The 21,026-nt window shown below is 41.3% G+C and overlaps 1 protein-coding gene across 1 annotated transcript in view; it reads left to right on the forward strand.

The window, feature by feature from the left end:
• LOC138666561 (zinc finger protein 182-like) overlaps positions 1-4,930 on the forward strand; it is a 38,872-nt gene extending 33,942 nt beyond the window's left edge. The window contains exons 8-9 of the mRNA XM_069754766.1: positions 4,219-4,545; positions 4,599-4,930. Coding sequence (XP_069610867.1) covers positions 4,219-4,545; positions 4,599-4,930 — 659 coding nt within the window. The remainder of the gene's footprint in view (positions 1-4,218; positions 4,546-4,598) is intronic.
• The last annotated feature ends 16,096 nt before the right edge of the window (positions 4,931-21,026 follow it).

Genomic DNA, 21,026 nt, shown 5'->3' on the forward strand with positions numbered 1-21,026 from the left:
CTTCTCCAGTGAGCATCCTAGAAGAATGATTGAATCATTACCTATTGCGCATGCGCCGGCATTTTCCATGACGTTCTGTGCCCCGGAAGTCTTGCCATACAAGGGGCATAGAACGTAATGAAAAATGCGGGCCATGCGCAATAGTGATTTTATGCTTTGACCACAGCTGGGCAAAGCATACTGCGCAGGCGCTAGAGGCCAATTCAATGTGCACGCGCAAGAAACTGTACGGGATCTGTTCTACTCACAGATCTTGTTACGTCAAGCACGCCGAGGAAAGGAGGGAGAGAGGGTGAATAGGCCCCGTCCATCGGACCGGGGTAATATACATACGAAAACGGAGAGATTACAAAGGTATTTTATAAACAAAGGTTGGGAATCGGGGGATATGAAAGGTACTGCTGTAATTCAGAGCTAATGCACAATTGAACCATATTTTTATCTCAAATCGAAAAAAAGGGGTGGCAGGTTCCCTTTAAGGGCAATCAATTCTTTCATCCCCAATCAGGGAAATGGTATAACATTTATAAACGATATACTTGCACGAGTAGCTATGTGATATATGTGGTAAGCTGTCCATGTGGTCTTCTTTATGTGGGGGAGACCACTATTCAAATTAAGGCTAGGATCAGTAAGCATAAAAGTACAATAAGGTGCTTTGAAAGTTCTGCTGCAGCTCTGAGGTGTTCTATGTGTCCTCATTTAGAGTTTTTTTATTCCTTTTTTTTTTAATTTGTTTGATGTTGTATTAGATTACTTACTTATGGTCTATGGGCGGAGCTTATGTTATCAAAAGGATTGGGCTTTTTCACCTATTATATATGCTTATCTATTAGTTTATTATATATGCACAGAATTTAAAAAATATTATAGTGAAGTAATACTGCTGGTAGTCTCTTCAATTTTCTGCCCCCTCCCCCCCTTTTTTTATATTATTTACAGGGCATTGAGGAAATATTCATGTGGGACTATATTGTTCTGCACTTATGATGTTGGATGTACTGGTGAGGGAACACTGGGATACCCCTGTGAACCCACCGACACCCATAACATATATGTGAGTCTATTAGATTATGGAGGATGATTGATATTGGGTTAGTATGGGGTCTCTACATTGAGTTGGGGTCTCCCACTGTGCTCTGGCCATTTGCTACGATATTGTATTTAAGAAAATTGTATCTTTGTTGAAATTATGCTAAGTGTAATATTGTGATTTATTTTGCAATATTAGGGCAGGCTATTGGGGTTTAATCGATTTATTTGGTAATAGTGGCATTTGATAACTCTATAGTAGAATATGCATAAATGTTATTGCTATTTTTGACATCATATTATATTTATTAAGTATGCTATTAACCATTGTTTGCCCCTATATTGATCCAACCTTGTGTTGCGCTGAGCGCCTTATATGTGCGGTGAGATATAGTATTTCACTTAACATGCATGCAATTTTGTTTCTATGTTTCGGTGAAACCTTGGGATGACTTGCAGACATGCGCAGTAATGATGTAATTGGATTGGTTGGATGATCAATGCTATGGACGCTGTGATTTGCGCAACGCTGATATGGAGAGAGCGCATACCTGGTTGGATAAGGATCCCTAACCATACTTACAGCTGCGACGAAGCACCGCTCTTTATGACTGTCATGGGGTCCTTCTCTGATACCGCACAATCAACAGAGCCAGGGAAGAGTGAACAATCCCAAGACCTTTATTTAGGCAAAAATACGAAAGGTCCATATATATAATCCACCACACAAAGCATAAAATAGTCCAGAACATGAATGCAGTTCAGTAACAGGATAAAAGTCCAACAATCCAGCAGACAGAGGATAGCATAGTCCATATACTCTTCTTTCTCTCTGAGATGCTGTGAACACATCATCTTTCCACACAGGACTGATCTGTGTCTCACCTCCCTCCTCATTCACAGGTCAGGAGGGGGAAGGTCTCAGGGGCTCATTGTTTCAACAAGCTAGGTCAACATGTCATTAGCATATTAGCAAACAATACAGTGCTGTGGGGGCTGATATTAGATGGCAGCAACAGCCATTCATCATTTAGCAAATAACTCCTTCTACAAGAGAACACCATGAAAATAAGTAAAATAGAAATATACACAAAAATGATACCCACATAGAATATCACACCATCACAATGACCTGTGAGACAAGGAAACTGGATCATGCGCAGACTTACAGTGATTGGCCCTGGGCATTTGGAGGTGTGGCCTTGTGACACTGAAGAGCAAGCATCACCATTACAACAGGAATGCGGCACTGATTGGTGGAGGGATTGTTTACATCAGGAATGGACGATAGAGAGTTTTTGCATATAATAGTATAGATTTTAAGTAGATGAGCGATCAGGGGATGAGTTTTGTGTCAGCTAAAGGTACTTTTTCAGCCCATAACCATGTGAAGTTTTTTTTAGATCTGATAAATGTTTTTTCTTTCTATAATTGATTGTATATGTTTTTGTATGTATTGATTGGAGGTTGTTAATGAGGGGGCGTTGTTTACACTATTTAAGTGGGATTAAGGCAATTTTGTACTGTGCTTGATAAAGATCTTTGGGATCGAAACGCCGCCACAAAAGGAAGAATAAAATGTGATTTATTTCACCAACGTGTGTGGCGCTGTCTTTTAATATTTCTACAATAGTCTTCAACTGGACGCTTGTTCGAAGACACACCTGTAATTGAAAATAATGCTGGCCCCAATAGGCTTCCTTCTTCCAGAGGCCTGGTTGTGGTTGCATCCTCTACATCTACAATCATTGTGTCCCTGTTTAGACTAGATACAGGAAATATATATATCTTGGTACCGTGTTAGCCAGTAGATAGAAAAATATTTAGAATTGAGAGTCCTCAGTGGTTGATACCTTTTAATGGCTAACTGAAAAGATGGTAACAAATTGCAAGCTTTCGAGACTACACAGGTCTCTTCATGAGGTATAGATCTGAGTAGTCTCGAAAGCTTGCAATTTGTTACTATCTTTTCAGTTAGCCATTAAAAGGTATCAACCACTGAGGACTCTCAATTCTAAATATTTTTTCTGGTTAGACTAAAATATTTTGAAATAGTTTTCAAATGTTAAGTGAAATTTAAAAAAAAAGTATATTTTTGAGGAACAAATCACTTTTGAAGTGACTTTGAGGGACGTATATGTAAGAAAATTGCACTGCTCAAAGTATCCAAAACCATATTCGGAAAGTTTAGTAACCTTTCAGCTGCTTCACACGAAATAACACAATGTGCAATGCAGAAATGACAAATTCTGTTTTACCTTACAATTTTGTTGTAGACCAATTTCTTTACATTTTCACAAAATGTAATAGGGGGAAACTGATGCCACAATTAATTGTGCAACTCCAGAATGTACACATCAGGGCATAGCCATTTTGCTGTTGAAACGCAGATTTTGCTGGAATAGTCTGACGTCGCTATTTTCAGCCTCTTTACAATGGCAGAAAACCTATTAATTCACCTATAGGTACAGAGGCTATTTTGTCTCCACAGGCACCTTCTGGTACTTACCACGAAGTGGACGTTACTGAGTGAAAATTGCAGCTATGCCATCCATATTAGTGCCCAATACATAGCGCTCAAATTGTGTTCCAGGAGACACGCACACTGTAAATAGTTAAGTGGGTTCTTCTCACTGCAACAATACCAAATACATGGATGCTAAATGTGGTTTAGGTTCACTGCATAGCTCAGAAGAAGGGGAGATATTTGGCTTTGGGAGATTATATTTAGTTAGATTGGTTTATGGAAGCCATGTTGCATTTCAAGCGTTTTTCAGCTACTAGCAATGTAGAAACCTTTTTTTCCAATGACAGGCAATGGGCCTGAGTGGGGGATTATTTTTTTCCGGGATGAGTAGAATGTTTTATTGGCATCAATTTTGGCTACATGTTTGTTGCCTTTTTTGTCTCCATCTTTCAGAGAAAGAACGAACAAAGAGTCAAACAATCACGCTTTACTGATTCATACTCTGTGGTCTACTGTTAGATTGTGAACTGCTTTTTGTATTTCTGAATAATTGAATTTTGCTGCATAATTTACAATTTCTATGGACATTTTATATATAAATGTTGTAAAAATATATTTTTAAGGACATTTTAATCAAAAGTAATCATTTGTTTTATTCTTGGGAGATGACTGTACCATGAGATCAGAGGGACATCTGACATTTTCAATTTTTAAAGCAGATGAACTTGAGATCACACAGGATACAACTGAAGTGTATCCCATTATCTCAGATATACCATCATCCCTTCACAGCAAAGATTTATCATCTGATACTACTGAAAAGTTTCTATCTTTAGATTCATCACAAACTATTCAGAAAAATAAAAGACACATTAAAAATCAAAGTGCTCTTACAGCAGAGAAGCCGTTTACTTGTTCAGAATATGAACAAGCTTTTTCCCTTAAAACATCTTTCATTATTCATCAAAAAATTCACACAGAGGATAAAAGATTTTCTTGTTCAGAGTGTGGGAGATATTTTAACAAGAAATCAGAGCTAGTTAAACATGAAAAAACTCACGTGGGAAATGTTTTGTAGATAAATCACATCTTGTTATACATTGGAGAATTCACACAGGGGAGAAGCCATTTTCCTGTTCAGAATATGGGAAATGTTTTGCAGATAAATCGGATCTTGTGAGACACCAGAGAATGCACCCAGGGGAGAAGCCATATTCATGTTCACAATGTGGGAAATGTTTTATTATCAAATCACATCTTCTTATACATCAAAGAACGGACACATGGGAGAAATCAGATCTTGAGAAACATAAACTAATTCAATTAGGGAAGAAGCCATATTCATGTTCAGAATATGGAAAATTCTTTACCTTCAAATCACATCATCTTCAACATCAAAGAACTCATAGGAAACGCTATTCTCATATCTAGAAGATGAGAATTGATTTTTATCTGAAAATCATATTTTATAACCGTGCTTAAAACAAATTATATCTGCGCTGTAAAACACTCCTTTGCTTTGTTGTATGGGCCAAGAAAAAAACTACAAAGCCGCTCTTAAATAAAAGAAAAAAAGTGAAGAGACGGGGGAATGCTTCCGCAGTGGGAAATGCACAAGCGATGCCCCTTGGTGTGTTATATGCTATAGGAAAAACCTTAAAGTTGACAGGTATGCGTCATAGGACAACAGCTAAAGGTGCAGATAAATAGGTAGAGTTTACCTGATGTGCTCATTCATATCGCATGGTGGGATGCTGTTGAAAGCTGTTTGTCCGTGAAGATTATCCTGTATTTGAAGAGGTCCAGTGTCGATCCTTCAGAAAATGGCACTACCATCCCTGAGGAAGGAACACGGTTGTTCTGAAACGCGTAGGAATAGAATTGGTATGCCTCGCTTCTCTTAGCCAGTCACGTGATCAATCACGTGACCGTGACGTCACGTAAGGTCCTGTATGCACAGTGTACCGAGCGGCTACAGAGCGCAACGCGCACCCTTACATGCGGACATAGCTTCAGCGGCACTCTGCCACCGGCCGGGGCAGTGATTTAGTGCCATTTTCTGAAGGATCGAGACCGGACCTCTTCAAATACAGGATAATCTTCACGGACAAACAGCTTTCAACAGCATCCCACCATGCGATATGAATGAGCACATCAGGTAAACTCTACCCATTTATCTGCACCTTTAGCTGTTGTCCTATGACGCATACCTGTCAACTTTAAGGTTTTTACCTATAGCATATAACACACCAAGGGGCATCGCTTGTGCATTTCCCACTGCGGAAGCATTCCCCCCTCTTTTCACTTTTTTCTTTTATTTAAGAGCGGCTTTGTAGTTTTTTCTTGGCCCATACAACAAAGCAAAGGAGTGTTTTACAGCACAGATATAATTTGTTTTAAGCACATATATATCCACATGCAGTAGAGTGGTATTGCGTTATCTGCTGCAGCAACGCCGGTGTTGTGAGCGCCACTGGAATATTATACCTCATATTTTATAACCATTTAAAAAAAAAAAACCTCACACAAAGGGAAGGCATGTATTGCATTTTCAAAATTGTACAAGAAAATATATAACAGAGAAATTCAATGTAAAGTCAAATAAGTAATCAAGCAAGGGAAAGCTTAAAGGGGGTATAGTCAAATAAATATCGTTGACCTATCTACATGATAAGGAAACTATCAAATTAGTGGGGGACTGCCACAAATCAGCCAGTATAACCTCCAGTGTTAGCTGGATGTAGATACATAAAATGGAGCTGGAAATCACAGCTCCATTCAATGTGTAATGGCTGTTGCCAGTTTCTAAGAATAGCTCCTATTAAAAAGTGTAGCAGCTGTTCTTCAGTACACAGGAGCTGCCACTATATGTTGAATTGAGCTGCAAATTGTAGTTCTAATATATGTTGTTAGAAAAATTATCTCCTGAGGCACGGTCATCTGGAACAAGGCAGTGTTATTTTTGTCTTGCAGCAAGGGACAAGGCATGGTCATAAGCATTGTCTGACCTTTGAGACACAAGTCATATCTTTAATGCTTTCAGAATACCATGAACAATTCAAACATACTTGTCTATTCCTTATTGGTCTAAAATCTATATGCGTGAGCAACTTTCTTAGAATTTAATAAACATAAAGAATTATTTATACTGAAAATGTGCTCTATATTTCTGCCTTTATCTAACAGGTGTAGCTAGTTACAAACTAGAGAAAATTCAAGGGCATGGTAACATTTATATCTCTATCTCACAGGTGTAGATAAGCCCATGTCTTGTACAAGGTCACAAAACATTATTTTGTCCTTGATATGAGAACATCTGTTGGAAACACATTTTGCTATATCAACTCTTGATTTCCCTAACAAATGTGTTTAAATGCTGCCAGCCTCTGGAGTTTATCAGAGCTGATTGATGAGATTCCAGGTGTCGGACCCCACCGATATAATATTCATAGAATGGTAGAGTTGGAAGGGACCTCCTGGGTCATCTGGTCCAACCCCCAGCTCAAAGCAGGATTCACTGAATCATCCCAGTCAGATGTCTGTCGAGCCTCGGTTTGAAGACTTCTATGGAAGGAGAACCCGCCACCTCTCGTGGCAGCCTTTTCCACTCAATGGTCATCCTAAGTGTCAAAAAGTTTTTTCTAATATCTAATCTATGTCTCCTCCCATTCAGTTTCATCCAATTGCTTCTAGTCTTTCCTTGTGCAAATGAGAATAAAGATGATCCTTCAATAATGTGACAGCCCTTGAGATATTTGTAGACAGCTATTAAGTCTCCTGTCAGTCTTCTTTTTTGCAAGCTAAACATTCCCAAATCCTGTAACTGTTCCGCATAGGACATAAGAGCACCATTCTGGTCGCTATTATCTGAACTTGCTCCAGTTTGTTGATGTCTTTTTTAAAATGTGATGGCCAAAACTGGACACAGTATTCCATATGAGGTCTGATTAAAGAGGAGTAGAGGGCAATAATGACTTCATGTGATCTATAATGTATGCTTCTGTTAATACATCCCAGAATTGCGTTTGCCTTTTTTGCTGCTACATCACACTGTTGACTAATGTTCAGTTTATGATTAGTGATGAGCGAATATACTCGTTACTCGAGATTTCCCGAGCACGCTCGGGTGTCCTCCGTGTATTTTTTAGTGCTCGAAAATTTAGTTTATATTGCCGCAGCTGAATGATTTACATCTGTTAGCCAGCATAAGTACAGGTGGGGATTCCCTAACAACCAGGCAACTCCCACATGTACTTATGCTGGCTAACAGATGTAAATCATTCAGGTGTGGCAATAAAAACTAAATTTCCGAGCAAAATACTCGGAGGACACCCGAGCGTGCTCGGGAAATCTCGATTAACGAGTATATTCGCTCATCACTATTTATGATCTACTACTATACCTAAGTCTTTTTCGCTTGTGCAGTTGCTTAGCCCTATTCCTCCCATTCTGTATATGCTTTTTTTATTTCTATTGCCCAGATGTAGTACTTTGCATTTTTCCCTGTTAAAAACCATTCTGTTAGTTGCTGCCCACTGTTCCAGTTTATTTATATCTTTTTGAATCGTCTCGCTCTCTTCTCTAGTATTAGCTATCCTCCTAGCTTTGTGTAATCTGCAAACTTAATCAGTGTACCCTCAATTTATTCATCTAAATCTATATATATAATTGTCTAAGGGGTACTTCCGTCTTTCTGTCTGCAACTTCCGTAATGGAAATCCCGCGTCACTGATTGGTCTCGCCAGCTGCCTGTAATGGCTGCCGGGATCAATCAGCGACGGGCACAGTCCGATTAGTCCCTCCTAACTCCCCTGCAGTCAGTGCCCGGCTCCCGCATACTCCTCCACTCACTGCTCACACAGGGTTAAGGCCAGCGGTAACGGGCCGTGGGTACTGCACTCCGTTAACGCTGCTATTAACCCTGTGTGTCCCAAAATTTTTACTATTGATGCTGCCTATGCAGCATCAATAGCAAAAAGATGTAATGTTAAAAATAATAATAATAAAAAAAAACCTGCTATGCTTACCTTCAGTAGCCCGACAATGCGCTCGCGGCTGCCGCCAGCTTCCGTTCCCAGAGATGCTTTGCAAAATTACCCAGAAGACTTAGCAATAATGTTTTCATATTGTCATAAGTATGTATCGTCCTCATGGGAAATCGGGGGTTAGAAAATCAACACGTATTGCAAATCACAGATCTTCCATTCAGCCTGTGTGTTTGTGTTTCATATTAAATGGATTTTGTTTCATTTGGTGCTGAAGAGGTTAACAACCCTTTCTATGCTGGTTAGAAACTTTCAGCTCCAGCTTACATCTGTTACTGACCTGGTCATTTCCTCTGCCTATAAAATCTGGTAAGATCTTCTTTTCCTTGCCAGTGAAAGCTTTTCTTCCTAGCTCCTTCTAGACACTGTGCTGAACTGGAGATTGTTGTTGCTACTGGAGATTTTTGAGTGTTGTTTTTGAGTGTGTGCTTTCCTGATTGTCCTATTCCCATTTAGTTGGTGCTATCTTTCCCTATATAACTCTCTACCTTTGCTGAGTGTTTGTATGTTTGTCGCTTTCTGTTATCCCTGTCTGCCTTAAATGTTGACCACTGTCCCATGCCTCCTGGGGGTTTGGGAGAGGACAGCTTAGGGAATAACAGGAGAACACTTAGGCTGGTGGCCCAAACCTCCTTACCTTTTAGAGGTACCTTTAGGAGCAGGGACAGTTAGAGCCGCAGTCCTAGGGACGGTTCAGGGCACCGTGCCCTTATCACAAACAGTCACTGCGGGAATTGTTATGTAATTGTATCTACACTTTATGTAGATATAAATATTGGGACACAATTTTTAGTTAATGAATTCGGGTTTTTCATTCAGTACCATTGTACAAGGTATAATTCCGATCTTCTTATTCATCAGGCCTATTAAGAAAAAATAAGTCACACAAGGGGTGTTAGAGATCAAATGGCATTTACAAGAAAGTAGGCATATTCACGTTCAAAATGTGGAAGAATTGTTTTCCCTCCAAATGTCTTGTTACACATCAAAAAAATAACAAAAGAGGAAGTAAGCTACAATTTATTTGCCTGAAATTTTCATTTTCTTGGTCTCTAGGTAGCACAAAATGGGTTAATACTCCATCTCTAGGTGAAGCAGAAGATATGTTAATGAGCAATGAAAGCAGTAATCGATTAACTAGACCTTCCCCCTATCCTGTACCTGGGAACTTTCCAGTAATTCAGTATATCTTCCCAATCCAAGTAAAATGTCCCCCATCCTCAGCCCATTTCAGTAATATATGTCCGCAACCTGGTATAATATCTCTCATCCTAGCCTTCTACAAGTAATAATGTACCTGTTCTGCGGCACTTCTCCAACAAATGTAAAAAAATAAATTATTCTACTCACCTTGCCCCACTCCCACGACATGTGGCATCCTCTTCTATAGGCGGCACAGAAGCTGGCAGCTGACTTCAGCATGTAAGCATTGGAAAGTGCATGACATCACTTCCATGCGCTACCATTGCAAGCTGATGTCAGCTGCTGGGCTCTAATAATCTGGCAGTGTGTATTGCAGTCCAGGGACCCGGCTGTTCTCTGATCCCCAATAGATTTCAGCTTAGTATGCATCCTTGAACACACAGTTGAAATAGCTGCTGACATCGTTGGACCCCCCCGTTGCATTGATACACCCCTGTTTGTCACGGGTGTGACAGTCATCCTGGATCCGGCTGTAGAAGGCCTTTGCATTTAGCTCAAGCACCTTCTTGATTTTAGCATCTCTGTTATGGAGCAATATCCTCAATCTAGAACCCAATAGTTACCTTCACCTTCTGTTGCTAATCATACACCTGTGCTTAAATACATTTAATTGCTGCAGTATGGTGTGGGTGTTAGCTCATACTTGACCCAGTCTTGTTGGAAGTTCTAGCAGTCAATTAGTGTCTTCCCAGAGGACCTTTGGAGGATTGCTGGTGTGATATCTCAGTGGTCTTCTCAAATCTAAATTCCCCCCATCCATCTACCCTCTCTGTCTTTAGTTTTAGTGGAGACTATTTTTTCACCTCATTCCCTCCCTATCTAGGGCCTATTGCTAGGGTCAGGCAGGGATTAGGTTCCTGCTTGGCGATTGGTGCAGAACCTATATAGGGGCATTTAGGGCAGAGTGGGTGATTTTAGATCTGCCTAGGGGTCGCCACCCCCCTCTTCGCTAGTGTTTGTGCTCCACTTCCCTTTGTTGTGCACTTACTTATCCTTCACCCACTGTAACACTGCTTTTGACAAAGGCTGAACCATCTGTAAGTGTCTAGGTAGTAATGCTTCACGATACTGATGACCAGGTAGCTGCCATGCAGATATGTTCTAGTGGCACGTGTGCTACCTCATCCCAGAATATGGAGGCTGCTGGAGGGAATCAGCTCTAATAATAAGCATCGGATCTTAATAATTCATCAGATATCACAGATTACATTCATGATCCACCTTGCTAAAGTACTTTTGCTAGCTTTCAACTAAGCTCAAAAACAGAACTGACACGTTTCTAGGCTCAGGGGCCCCTTTTTCAAGTGGCACAGATATAAACATAAAAGTCTGTCTGCAATTTATATAAAGACATGAACACCAAGGAAGTACAGTGGCATGTAAAAGTTTGGACATCTCTGGTCAAAATTACTGTTATTGTGAACAGTTAAACAAGTTGAAGATGAAATTATCTCTGAAAGGGCTAAAGTTAAAGATGACACATTTCCTTTGTATTTTAGGGGAAAAAATATAGCAAATTTTTACATTTTAAAAATTGGAAATGGGTTGATGCAAAAGTTTGGGCACCCTGCATGGTTAATACCTAGTAGCACCCCCTTTTGCAAGTATCAATAATTGTAAGCGCTTTTTGTAGCTAGACAAGAGTTTCTTTTAAAAAGCAAGGAAAAAGACAATGCACTCACCGGTCCTTGAATTTCATGTGCCTTTAATCAGAACATGTGCAGGAACTTACAGGAGAACGTGGAAAGGCGGACGACGGCCGTTTCATGCGACTACACTTCTACGGGACCCGTAGAAGTGCAGTCGCACATAACGGCCGTCGTCCGCCTTTCCACGTTCTCCTGTAAGTTCCTGCACATGTTCTGATTAAAGGCACATGAAATTCAAGGACCGGTGAGTGCATTGTCTTTTTCCTTGCTTTTTGGATTTTGTATGCTCTGATACAGTGCACCCGGTGTCCGTGCAACACTCCAGACCAGCAGCGGCACATAGCAGTGTGTTACAAGAGACTTATTAGGTGTACACAATAGGGAGCAGTGCCGTGTTTTTTTCTTTTGTTTATTGCTTGTTACAAGAGTTTCTTTTAATTTCTTGTTTGAGGAATTTTCATCTACTCTTTCTTTGAAAATTCTTGCAGTTATATTTTGAGGTCTAGCCACAGATTTTCAATGATGCTCAAATCAGGGGACTGTGAGGGCCATTGTAAAGCCTTCAGCTTGCACCTTTTGAGGTAGTCTATTGCTGATTTTGACATGTGTTTGGGATCATCATTCATTTGTAGAAGCCATCCTCTTTTCAACTTCACCTTTTTACAGATGATGTTATGTTTATGTTTGCATAAAGAATGTTGAAATTTCATTGAATCTGTTCTTCCCTCTACCCTTGAAATGTTCCCCGTGCCATTGGCTGCAACACAACCCCAAAGCATGATTGATCCACCCCATGGTTAATGGTTGTTGAGATGTCATTTTCCTGAAATTCTGTGCTCTTTTTTTCTCCACACATACCTTTGATCATTGTGGCCAAAGAGTTCTGTTTTAACTCTTTTTAACTGTTTTAACTGGATACACATGATGAGAGCATTATACTGCCTCTGTACAAATCCCTAGTTAGACCGCACATGGAGTACTGTGTCCAGTTTTGGGCACCGGTGCTCAGGAAGGATATAATGGAACTAGAGAGAGTACAAAGGAGAGCAACAAAATTAATAAAGGGGATGGGAGAACTACAATACCCAGATAGATTAGCGAAATTAGGATTATTTAGTCTAGAAAAAAGACGACTGAGGGGCGATCTAATAACCATGTATAAGTATATAAGGGGACAATACAAATATCTCGCTGAGGATCTGTTTATACCAAGGAAGGTGACGGGCACGAGGGGGCATTCTTTGCGTCTGGAGGAGAGAAGGTTTTTCCACCAACATAGAAGAGGATTCTTTACTGTTAGGGCAGTGAGAATCTGGAATTGCTTGCCTGAGGAGGTGGTGATGGCGAACTCAGTCGAGGGGTTCAAGAGAGGCCTGGATGTCTTCCTGGAGCAGAACAATATTGTATCATACAATTAGGTTCTGTAGAAGGACGTAGATCTGGGGATTTATTATGATGGAATATAGGCTGAACTGGATGGACAAATGTCTTTTTTCGGCCTTACTAACTATGTTACTATGTTACTATGTAACTCATCTGTGCTCAGGACTTGTTTCCAAAATGCATCAGGCTTGTTTAGATGCTCTTTTGCATACTTCTGACTCCGAATTTTATGGTGAGGACACAGGAGGGATTTTATTCTAATGACTCTTCCATGAAGGCCATATTTGTGCAGGTGTCTCTGAACAGTAGAACAATGTACCACAACTCCAGAGTCTGCTAGATCTTTATGGAGGTGTTTTGCAGTCAAGCGGGAGTTCTGATTTGCCTCTCTAACAATCCTACAAGCAGCTCTCACTGAAATTTTGCTTGGTCTTCCAGACCTTGTCTTGATCTCCACTGTTCTGTTAACTGCCATTACTTAATTACATTTTGAAATGAGGAAAGGGCAACTTGAAAACACTTTGCTATCTTCTCATAGTCTTCTCCTGTTTTGTGGGCCTCCATCATTTTCAGTGTCCAAGGCAGCTGCTTAGTAGAACCCATGGCTGACGTTTTTCTGGCAGATGGTTAGAGGAGGCTGGGTGTTTATAAAGCTGAGAAATTTGCATCACCCAGCCTTTAATAACAATGATAGAGAACAAGCCATAACTCTAACAGGCTAATTAAGGTCTGAAACCTTGGTCAAAGTTATCTGAGCACACAAATCTCCAAGGCTGTCCAAACTTGTGCATTGGACCATTTTTCGTTTTGTAAATTTTTAAATGTAAAATATGACTAGCTTGTGTCATTTTTAACATTGGGCCTTTTAGAGATCATTTAACGTTCAACTTTCTTTATTGTTCACAATAACACTAAAACTTTTACATGCCACTGTAGATACAGTCGATAGTCATAATACATTAATTGGATCAAATCATCAACATTTAGATTTACATGATAACTAAAATACATTCTTGCAACACCTTACAGGATTAACGAATTGATCCCATGCTGTCGAGTGGCTGAAAGAACAACTTATCGCAGTCCCCTGTGAAAATGTACAGTATATGCTACGCATGCGTGAATGAAGCCTCCAGTTCCCATAGTGATGTTACTCATCAGCGATCAACATCATGACGTGTTCAGCGCCTGCATGGGATAGCGATATCGCATCTGGTGTGCTCCTTGGTTTTCCTGATGCTGTTTGGTCCCTAAAGTTCACAAACAAACCTCCGGGGCCTTCCCAGAACAGCTGTAGTTATACTGAGAATAAATTACACACAGGTAGACTCAATTTACTAATTATGGGACTTGTGGAGGCTATTGGTCACTCAGGATTTTATTTAGGGGGCTGAGTACAAATGCACATCACAATTTTCAGATTTATAATTTTGAAAATAATTAGAAAACCATGTATCCTTTCCTTTACACTTCACAAATACTTGCCACTTTGTTTAGGTATATCACATAATATCCCAAATGAAGCACATTTAATCTGTGAGTGTAACTTGAATAAATGTAATGTTCACGAGTATGAATACTTTTTAAAGGCAATATATTAATAATAATAAAAGGAACAAGAGAAGCATGAAAAGTCAAACTGCTCTTACAGAAAAGAAGCCATTTATACTTAGCCACACAAATTGCCACTTAGCCACACAAATACTGACTATAGAAAAAGTTTTTCCCTCCAAAACATCTTTTGTCTCGTGTAAAAAAAATCACAAATAAATGAAAAGATTATCTTCTTCACAGTGAGGCAATTTTTTGAACCAGAGAGCTTATTAGACACTAGATGGTGGCCCGATTCTAGAATATGTATAGTAGTATTAGCACAGCCCACGTAGTATATAACACAGCAACGTAGTATATAACTCAGCCACGTAGTATATTGCACAGCCACGTAGTATATAGCACAGCCCACGCAGTATATAGCAATGTGGGCACCATATCCCTGTTAAAAAAATAATTAAAATAAAAAATAGTTATATACTCACCTTCCGGCGGCCCCCGGATCCAGCTCAGGCGCTTAGCGATGCTCCTTGCGATGCTCCGTTTCCAGTAATGCCTTGCGGCAATATGCCGTGATGATGATCTAGCGGTCTCGCAAGACCGCTACGTCATCATCTCGCGAGACCACTACGTCATCACGGGTCGTTGCCGCAGTGTATTCTTGGGACCGGAGCGTCGTGAGGAGCGGGAAAGGCGCCGGAAGGTGAGAATATAATGATTTTTTATTTTTTTAATTATTTTTAACATTAGATCTTTTTACTATTGATGCTGCAGAGGCAGCATCAATAGTAAAAACTTGGTCACACAGGGTTAATAGCAGCGTTAACGGACTGCTACAACGCTGTGGGGGCGCTGACTGGAGGAGAGTATGGAGGGGCACTGACTGGAGGGGAGTAGGGAAGGGCGAATTCGTGGCCGGACTGTGCCCATCGCCGATTGGTCATGGCTGGCCACGATTGTTCAGCAATGCGGGATTTCCGTGACAGACAAACAGACAGAAGTGGACCTTAGACGATTATATAGATAGATGAGAGAGTTCATTCAGGGAAGAAACTATACTCATGTTCAGACTGTGGAAATTGTTTTGCAGATAAATCAAATCTTGTTAAACACCAGAAATTACACAAAGGAGGAGTAGTTTTTAAACTTCAGATTTAAAGGGAACCTGTCACCCCCAAAATCGAAGATGAGCTAAGCCCACTGGCATCAGGGGCTTATCTACAGCATTCTATAATGCTGTAGATAAGCCCCCGATGTATCCTGAAGGATGAGAAAAAGAGGTTAGATTATACTCACCTGGGGGGTGGTCCGGTCCGATGTGCGGTCCGGTCCGATGGGTGTCGCGGTCTGGTCCGGGGCCTCCCATCTTCTTACGATGACGTCCTCTTCTTCTATTCATGCTGCGGCTCCGGCACAGGCGTACCTTGTCTGCCCTGTTGAGGGCAGAGCAAAGTAATGCAGTGCACAGGCGTCGGGAAAGGTCAGAGAGGCCCGGCACCTGCGCACTGCAGTACTTTGCTCTGCCCTCAACAAGGCAGACAAAGTACGCCTGCGCCGGAGCCGCAGCATGAAGACAAGAAGAGGATGTCATCCTATGAAGAATGGAGGCGCCGGACCTGGACCACGACGCCCATTGCACCGGACCGCAGCGGGACCGCCCCTGGGTGAGTATAATCTTACCTCTTTTTCTCATCTTTCAGGATACATTGGGGGCTTATCTGCAGCATTCCAGAATGCTGTAGATAAGCCCCTGATGCTGGTGGGCTTAGCTCATCTTTGATTTTGGAGGTGACGGGTTCCCTTTAAGAAAATGTTTTACCCACAAACAGCATCTTTTATCAGAAATGTCACACAGGGAGAAGACTTTATCATATCTGGAAGGTGAGAACTGTTTTACTTGAAAATCATATTTTATTGACCACCAAGAAAATCTCAAACTAAGGGCTCATTCCCACTTGCAATCAAATCAGACGAATGCAATCCAATAAAAAATCTGATTGAATTTGGGCCTAAGTTAGTCTATGATTTTGTCTTCATCTGCCTTTTTTTTCCAGCTCGGATCAGATCATGATCGGACTGGAAAAAAGTCGCAGCATGCTGCAATTGTAATCAGAGTTCGGATCGCATCCTGCAAAAGAAGCCTATGGGTGCGAGAAAAAAAAAAATCGCACAGAACTCGGACCATGCGAGTGCTGTCTGATTTTTACACACAGATCACAGATAGAAGAAAAGCTGGTAATTCAGCACCCACGGTAGTGTAAAATCACAGCAGGAGTCGACAGGATAATAGGATAGAAGAGATTGATTACATACAGTAAATACATATAGAATAGGTAGATATATAGATGTCTGCCTCAAATACAATTAGTACTGTATGTGTGCAAAATCTTGTACATGTATTTAATTAATAAAAAAACAAAATTCCGGAAAAAATGGTGTGGGCTCCTGCGCAATTTTCAAAACCAGCAGAAGGAAAGCCAGCGACTGGGGGCAGATGTTTCTAGCCTGGGAAGGGTTAATACCCATGGAGCTTCCCAGACTATTAATATCAGCTCACAACTGTATACTTAGCCTTTACTGGCTATTAATATGGGGATACCCCCCAAAAATGACGTGGGGTTCCTCCATAATTAATAACCAGCAAAGGCTATGCAGACAGCTGCTGGCTGATATTAATAGCCTAGGAAGGGGCCATGGATACTAGCCTCCTCGGCTAAAAACATCAGCTCTCAGCTGCCCCAGAAAAGGCCCATCTCTAAGATGCACCGATTCTGGCACTTAGCCTCGCTTTTCCCACTTGCCCTGTAGCGGTGGCAAGTGGGATGATAGTTAGTAACACTAAGGCTGGAGTCACACTAGCGATTTTAAAATCAGCCCGATTTTGATACAAGAGAGTCGGACGAGTGAAATGCGAATGTCACTCGTTTTTTCTATGCGTGTACAATCCGATTTTTCACACCTAGCATCCAATTTACATCCAAATGCAGGGTAATTGCTATCCGATTGCAATGCAATTTTAGCATGAGCTTTTACATACAGCAATTCTCTATGTCATTTACACATAGTTTTCAAAAGAAATATTCGTCAAAACACACACACAGATAGAAGAAAAGCCGGCAATTCATGTGCGCGTACAGTAAAATCACACTGACAGGATAGAATATATACACATACAGTTAGGGCCAGAAATATTTGGACAGTGACACAAGTTTTGTTATTTTAGCTGTTTACAAAAACATGTTCAGAAATACAATTATATATATAATATGGGCTGAAAGTGCACACTCCCAGCTGCAATATGATAGTTTCCACATCCAAATCGGAGAAAGGGTTTAGGAATCATAGCTCTGTAATGCATAGCGTCCTCTTTTTCAAGGGACCAAAAGTAATTGGACAATGGACTATAAGGGCTGCAATTAACTCTGAAGGCGTCTCCCTCGTTAACCTGTAATCAATGAAGTAGTTAAAAGGTCAGGGGTGGATTCCAGGTGTGTGGTTTTGCATTTGGAAGCTGTTGCTGTGAGCTGACAACATGCGGTCAAAGGAACTCTCAATTGAGGTGAAGCAGAACATCCTGAGGCTGAAAAAAAGAAAAAATCCATCAGAGAGATAGCAGACATGCTTGGAGTAGCAAAATCAACAGTTGGGTACATTCTGAGAAAAAAGGAATTGACTGGTGAGCTTGGGAACTCAAAAAGGCCTGGGCGTCCACGGATGACAACAGTGGTGGATGATCGCCACATACTTAATTTGGTGAAGAAGAACCCGTTCACAACATCAACTGAAGTCCAGAACACTCTCAGTGAAGTAGGTGTATCTGTCTCTAAGTCAACAGTAAAGAGAAGACTCCATGACAGTAAATACAAAGGGTTCACATCTAGATGCAAACCATTCATCAATACCAAAAATAGACAGGCCAGAGTTAAATTTGCAGAAAAACACCTCAAGAAGCCAGCTCAGTTCTGGAAAAGTATTCTATGGACAGATGAGACAAAGATCAACCTGTACCAGAATGATGGGAAGAAAAAAGTTTGGAGAAGAAAGGGAACGGCACATGATCCAAGGCACACCACATCCTCTGTAAAACATGGTGGAGGCAACGTGATGGCATGGGCATGCATGGCTTTCAATGGCACTGGGTCACTTGTGTTTATTGATGACATAAGAGCAGACAAGAGTAGCCGGATGAATTCTGAAGTGTACCGGGATATACTTTCAGCCCAGATTCAGCCAAATGCTGCAAAGTTGATTGGACGGCGCTTCATAGTACAGATGGACAATGACCCCAAGCATACAGCCAAAGCTACCCAGGAGTTCATGAGTGCCAAAAAGTGGAACATTCTGCAATGGCCAAGTCAATCTCCAGATCTAAACCCAATTGAGCATGCATTTCACTTGCTCAAATCCAGACTTAAGACGGAAAGACCCACAAACAAGCAAGACCTGAAGGCTGCGGCTGTAAAGGCCTGGCAAAGCATTAAGAAGGAGGAAACCCAGCGTTTGGTGATGTCCATGGGTTCCAGACTTAAGGCAGTGATTGCCTCCAAAGGATTTGCAACAAAATATTGAAAATAAAAATATTTTGTTTGGGTTATGTTTATTTGTCCAATTACTTTTGACCTCCTAAAATGTGGAGTGTATGTAAAGAAATGTGTACAATTCCTACATTTTCTATCAGATATTTTTGTTCAACCCTTCAAATTAAACGTTACAATCTGCACTTGAATTCTGTTGTAGAGGTTTCATTTCAAATCCAATGTGGTGGCATGCAGAGCCCAAATCGTGAAAATTGTGTCACTGTCCAAATATTTCTGGCCCTAACTGTATAATACAAAGATATATAGATGTCAGTGACACACACATATGCAGTATATATATATATATATATATATATATATATATATATATATATATTACATAGATACATAGATTACATAGATACATAGGTGCTCCCACCTCTCATCTAACTCTCTCCTTCACAACCTCCAATCTGGCTTCCGCCCCCACCACTCCACCGAAACTGCCCTGACAAAGATTACTAATGACTTACAGCCAAAGCTAACAGACAGTTCTCCATCTTCCTCCTTCTTGACCTGTCCTCTGCTTTTGACACAGTCGATCACTGCCTACTGCTAGATTCTTTCTTCCCTTGGCATCAAAGACCTTGCCCTGTCCTGGATTGCCTCATACCTTTCCGACCGCAAATTTAGCGTTTCCCACTCCCACACCACCTCCTCATCCTGCCCTCTCTCTGTTGGAGTCCCTCAGGGCTCTGTCCTAGGGCCCCTACTTTTTTCCATCTATACTCTTGGCCTAGGACAACTCATAAAGTCCCACGGCTTCCAGTACCACCTGTATGCGGACGACACTCAGATCTACCTCTCTGGCCCAGATGCCACCTCTCTGCTGTCCAGAATCCCGAAGTGTCTGTCAGCCATATCCTCCTTCTTCTCTCGCTTCCTAAAACTCAATGTAGGCAAAACCGAACTCATCATCTTTCCCCCATCTCGCGTATCCCCCTACCTGACCTATCTATTATGGTAAACGGCATCACACTCTCTCCCGCACCTGAAATCCGCTGCCTCAGGGTAACTCTCGACTCTGCCCTGTCCTTCAAACCGCACGTCCAAACTCTTGCCACCTCCTGTCACCTCAAACTCAAAAATATTGCCAGAATCCATTCCTTCCTCAGCCCACAATCTACCAAAACTCTTGTGCATGCCCTCATCATCTCCCGCCTCGACTACTGCAACACCCTCCTCTGTGGCCTCCCCGCTAACTCTCTTGCACCACTCCAGTCTGTCCTCAACTCTGCTGCCCAGCTAATCCACCTCTCTCCTTGCTACTCCCCTGCTTCTCCCCTCGGCAAATCCCTCCACTGGCTCCCTATTCCCCAACGAATCCAGTTCAAACTACTAACACTGATCTACAAAGCCATCCACAACCTGTCCCCTCCCTATATCTCTGAACTAATCTCCCAATATCTTCCCTCACGTAATCTCCGATCCTCCCAAGACCTCCTACTCTCCTCCACACTTATTTGTTCCTCACACAACCGCCTCCAAGATTTCTCCCGAATATCCCCCATCCTCTGGAATTCCATTCCTCAACACGTCCGACTATCCACCACCCTCGGCTCCTTCAGACGGAACCTGAAAACCCTCTTCAAGAAAGCCTACAGCCTGCAATAACCATTCTGCCGCCTCGCCATCGCCAGAGCCGCCGCCTCGCCCCTACCTTCCGTCTCTTCCCCACTATCCCATAGAATGTAAGTCTGCAAGGACAGGGTCCTCTCCCCTCTGTACCAGTCTGTCACTGTAAAGTTGTTTACTGTAAACGATATCTATAACGCTATATGTAACCCCTTTCTCATGTACAGCACCATGGAATTAATGGTGCTATATAAATAAATAATAATAAGAAGAATAAAGAAAAGCCAGTAATTCTTCTGTCGTGTTCTGTAAAATCACTGCAGGAGCCGACAGGATAGAATAGATGGATTACAAACAGTAAATACAAATGGAATATGTAGATATATAGATGTCAGTGACAAATACAGTTAGTACAGTGTGTGTGTGTGTGTGTGTGTGTGTGTGTGTGTGTGTGTGAATTATTGGACATGTATTTCATTAATAAAAGAATATTTTTTGAGAAAAAAATGGCGTGGGCTCCCATGCAATTTTCGTAACCAGCAGA

Source organism: Ranitomeya imitator, chromosome 2 (assembly GCF_032444005.1).
Source record: "Ranitomeya imitator isolate aRanImi1 chromosome 2, aRanImi1.pri, whole genome shotgun sequence".
NCBI classification, from domain to species: domain Eukaryota; kingdom Metazoa; phylum Chordata; class Amphibia; order Anura; family Dendrobatidae; genus Ranitomeya; species Ranitomeya imitator.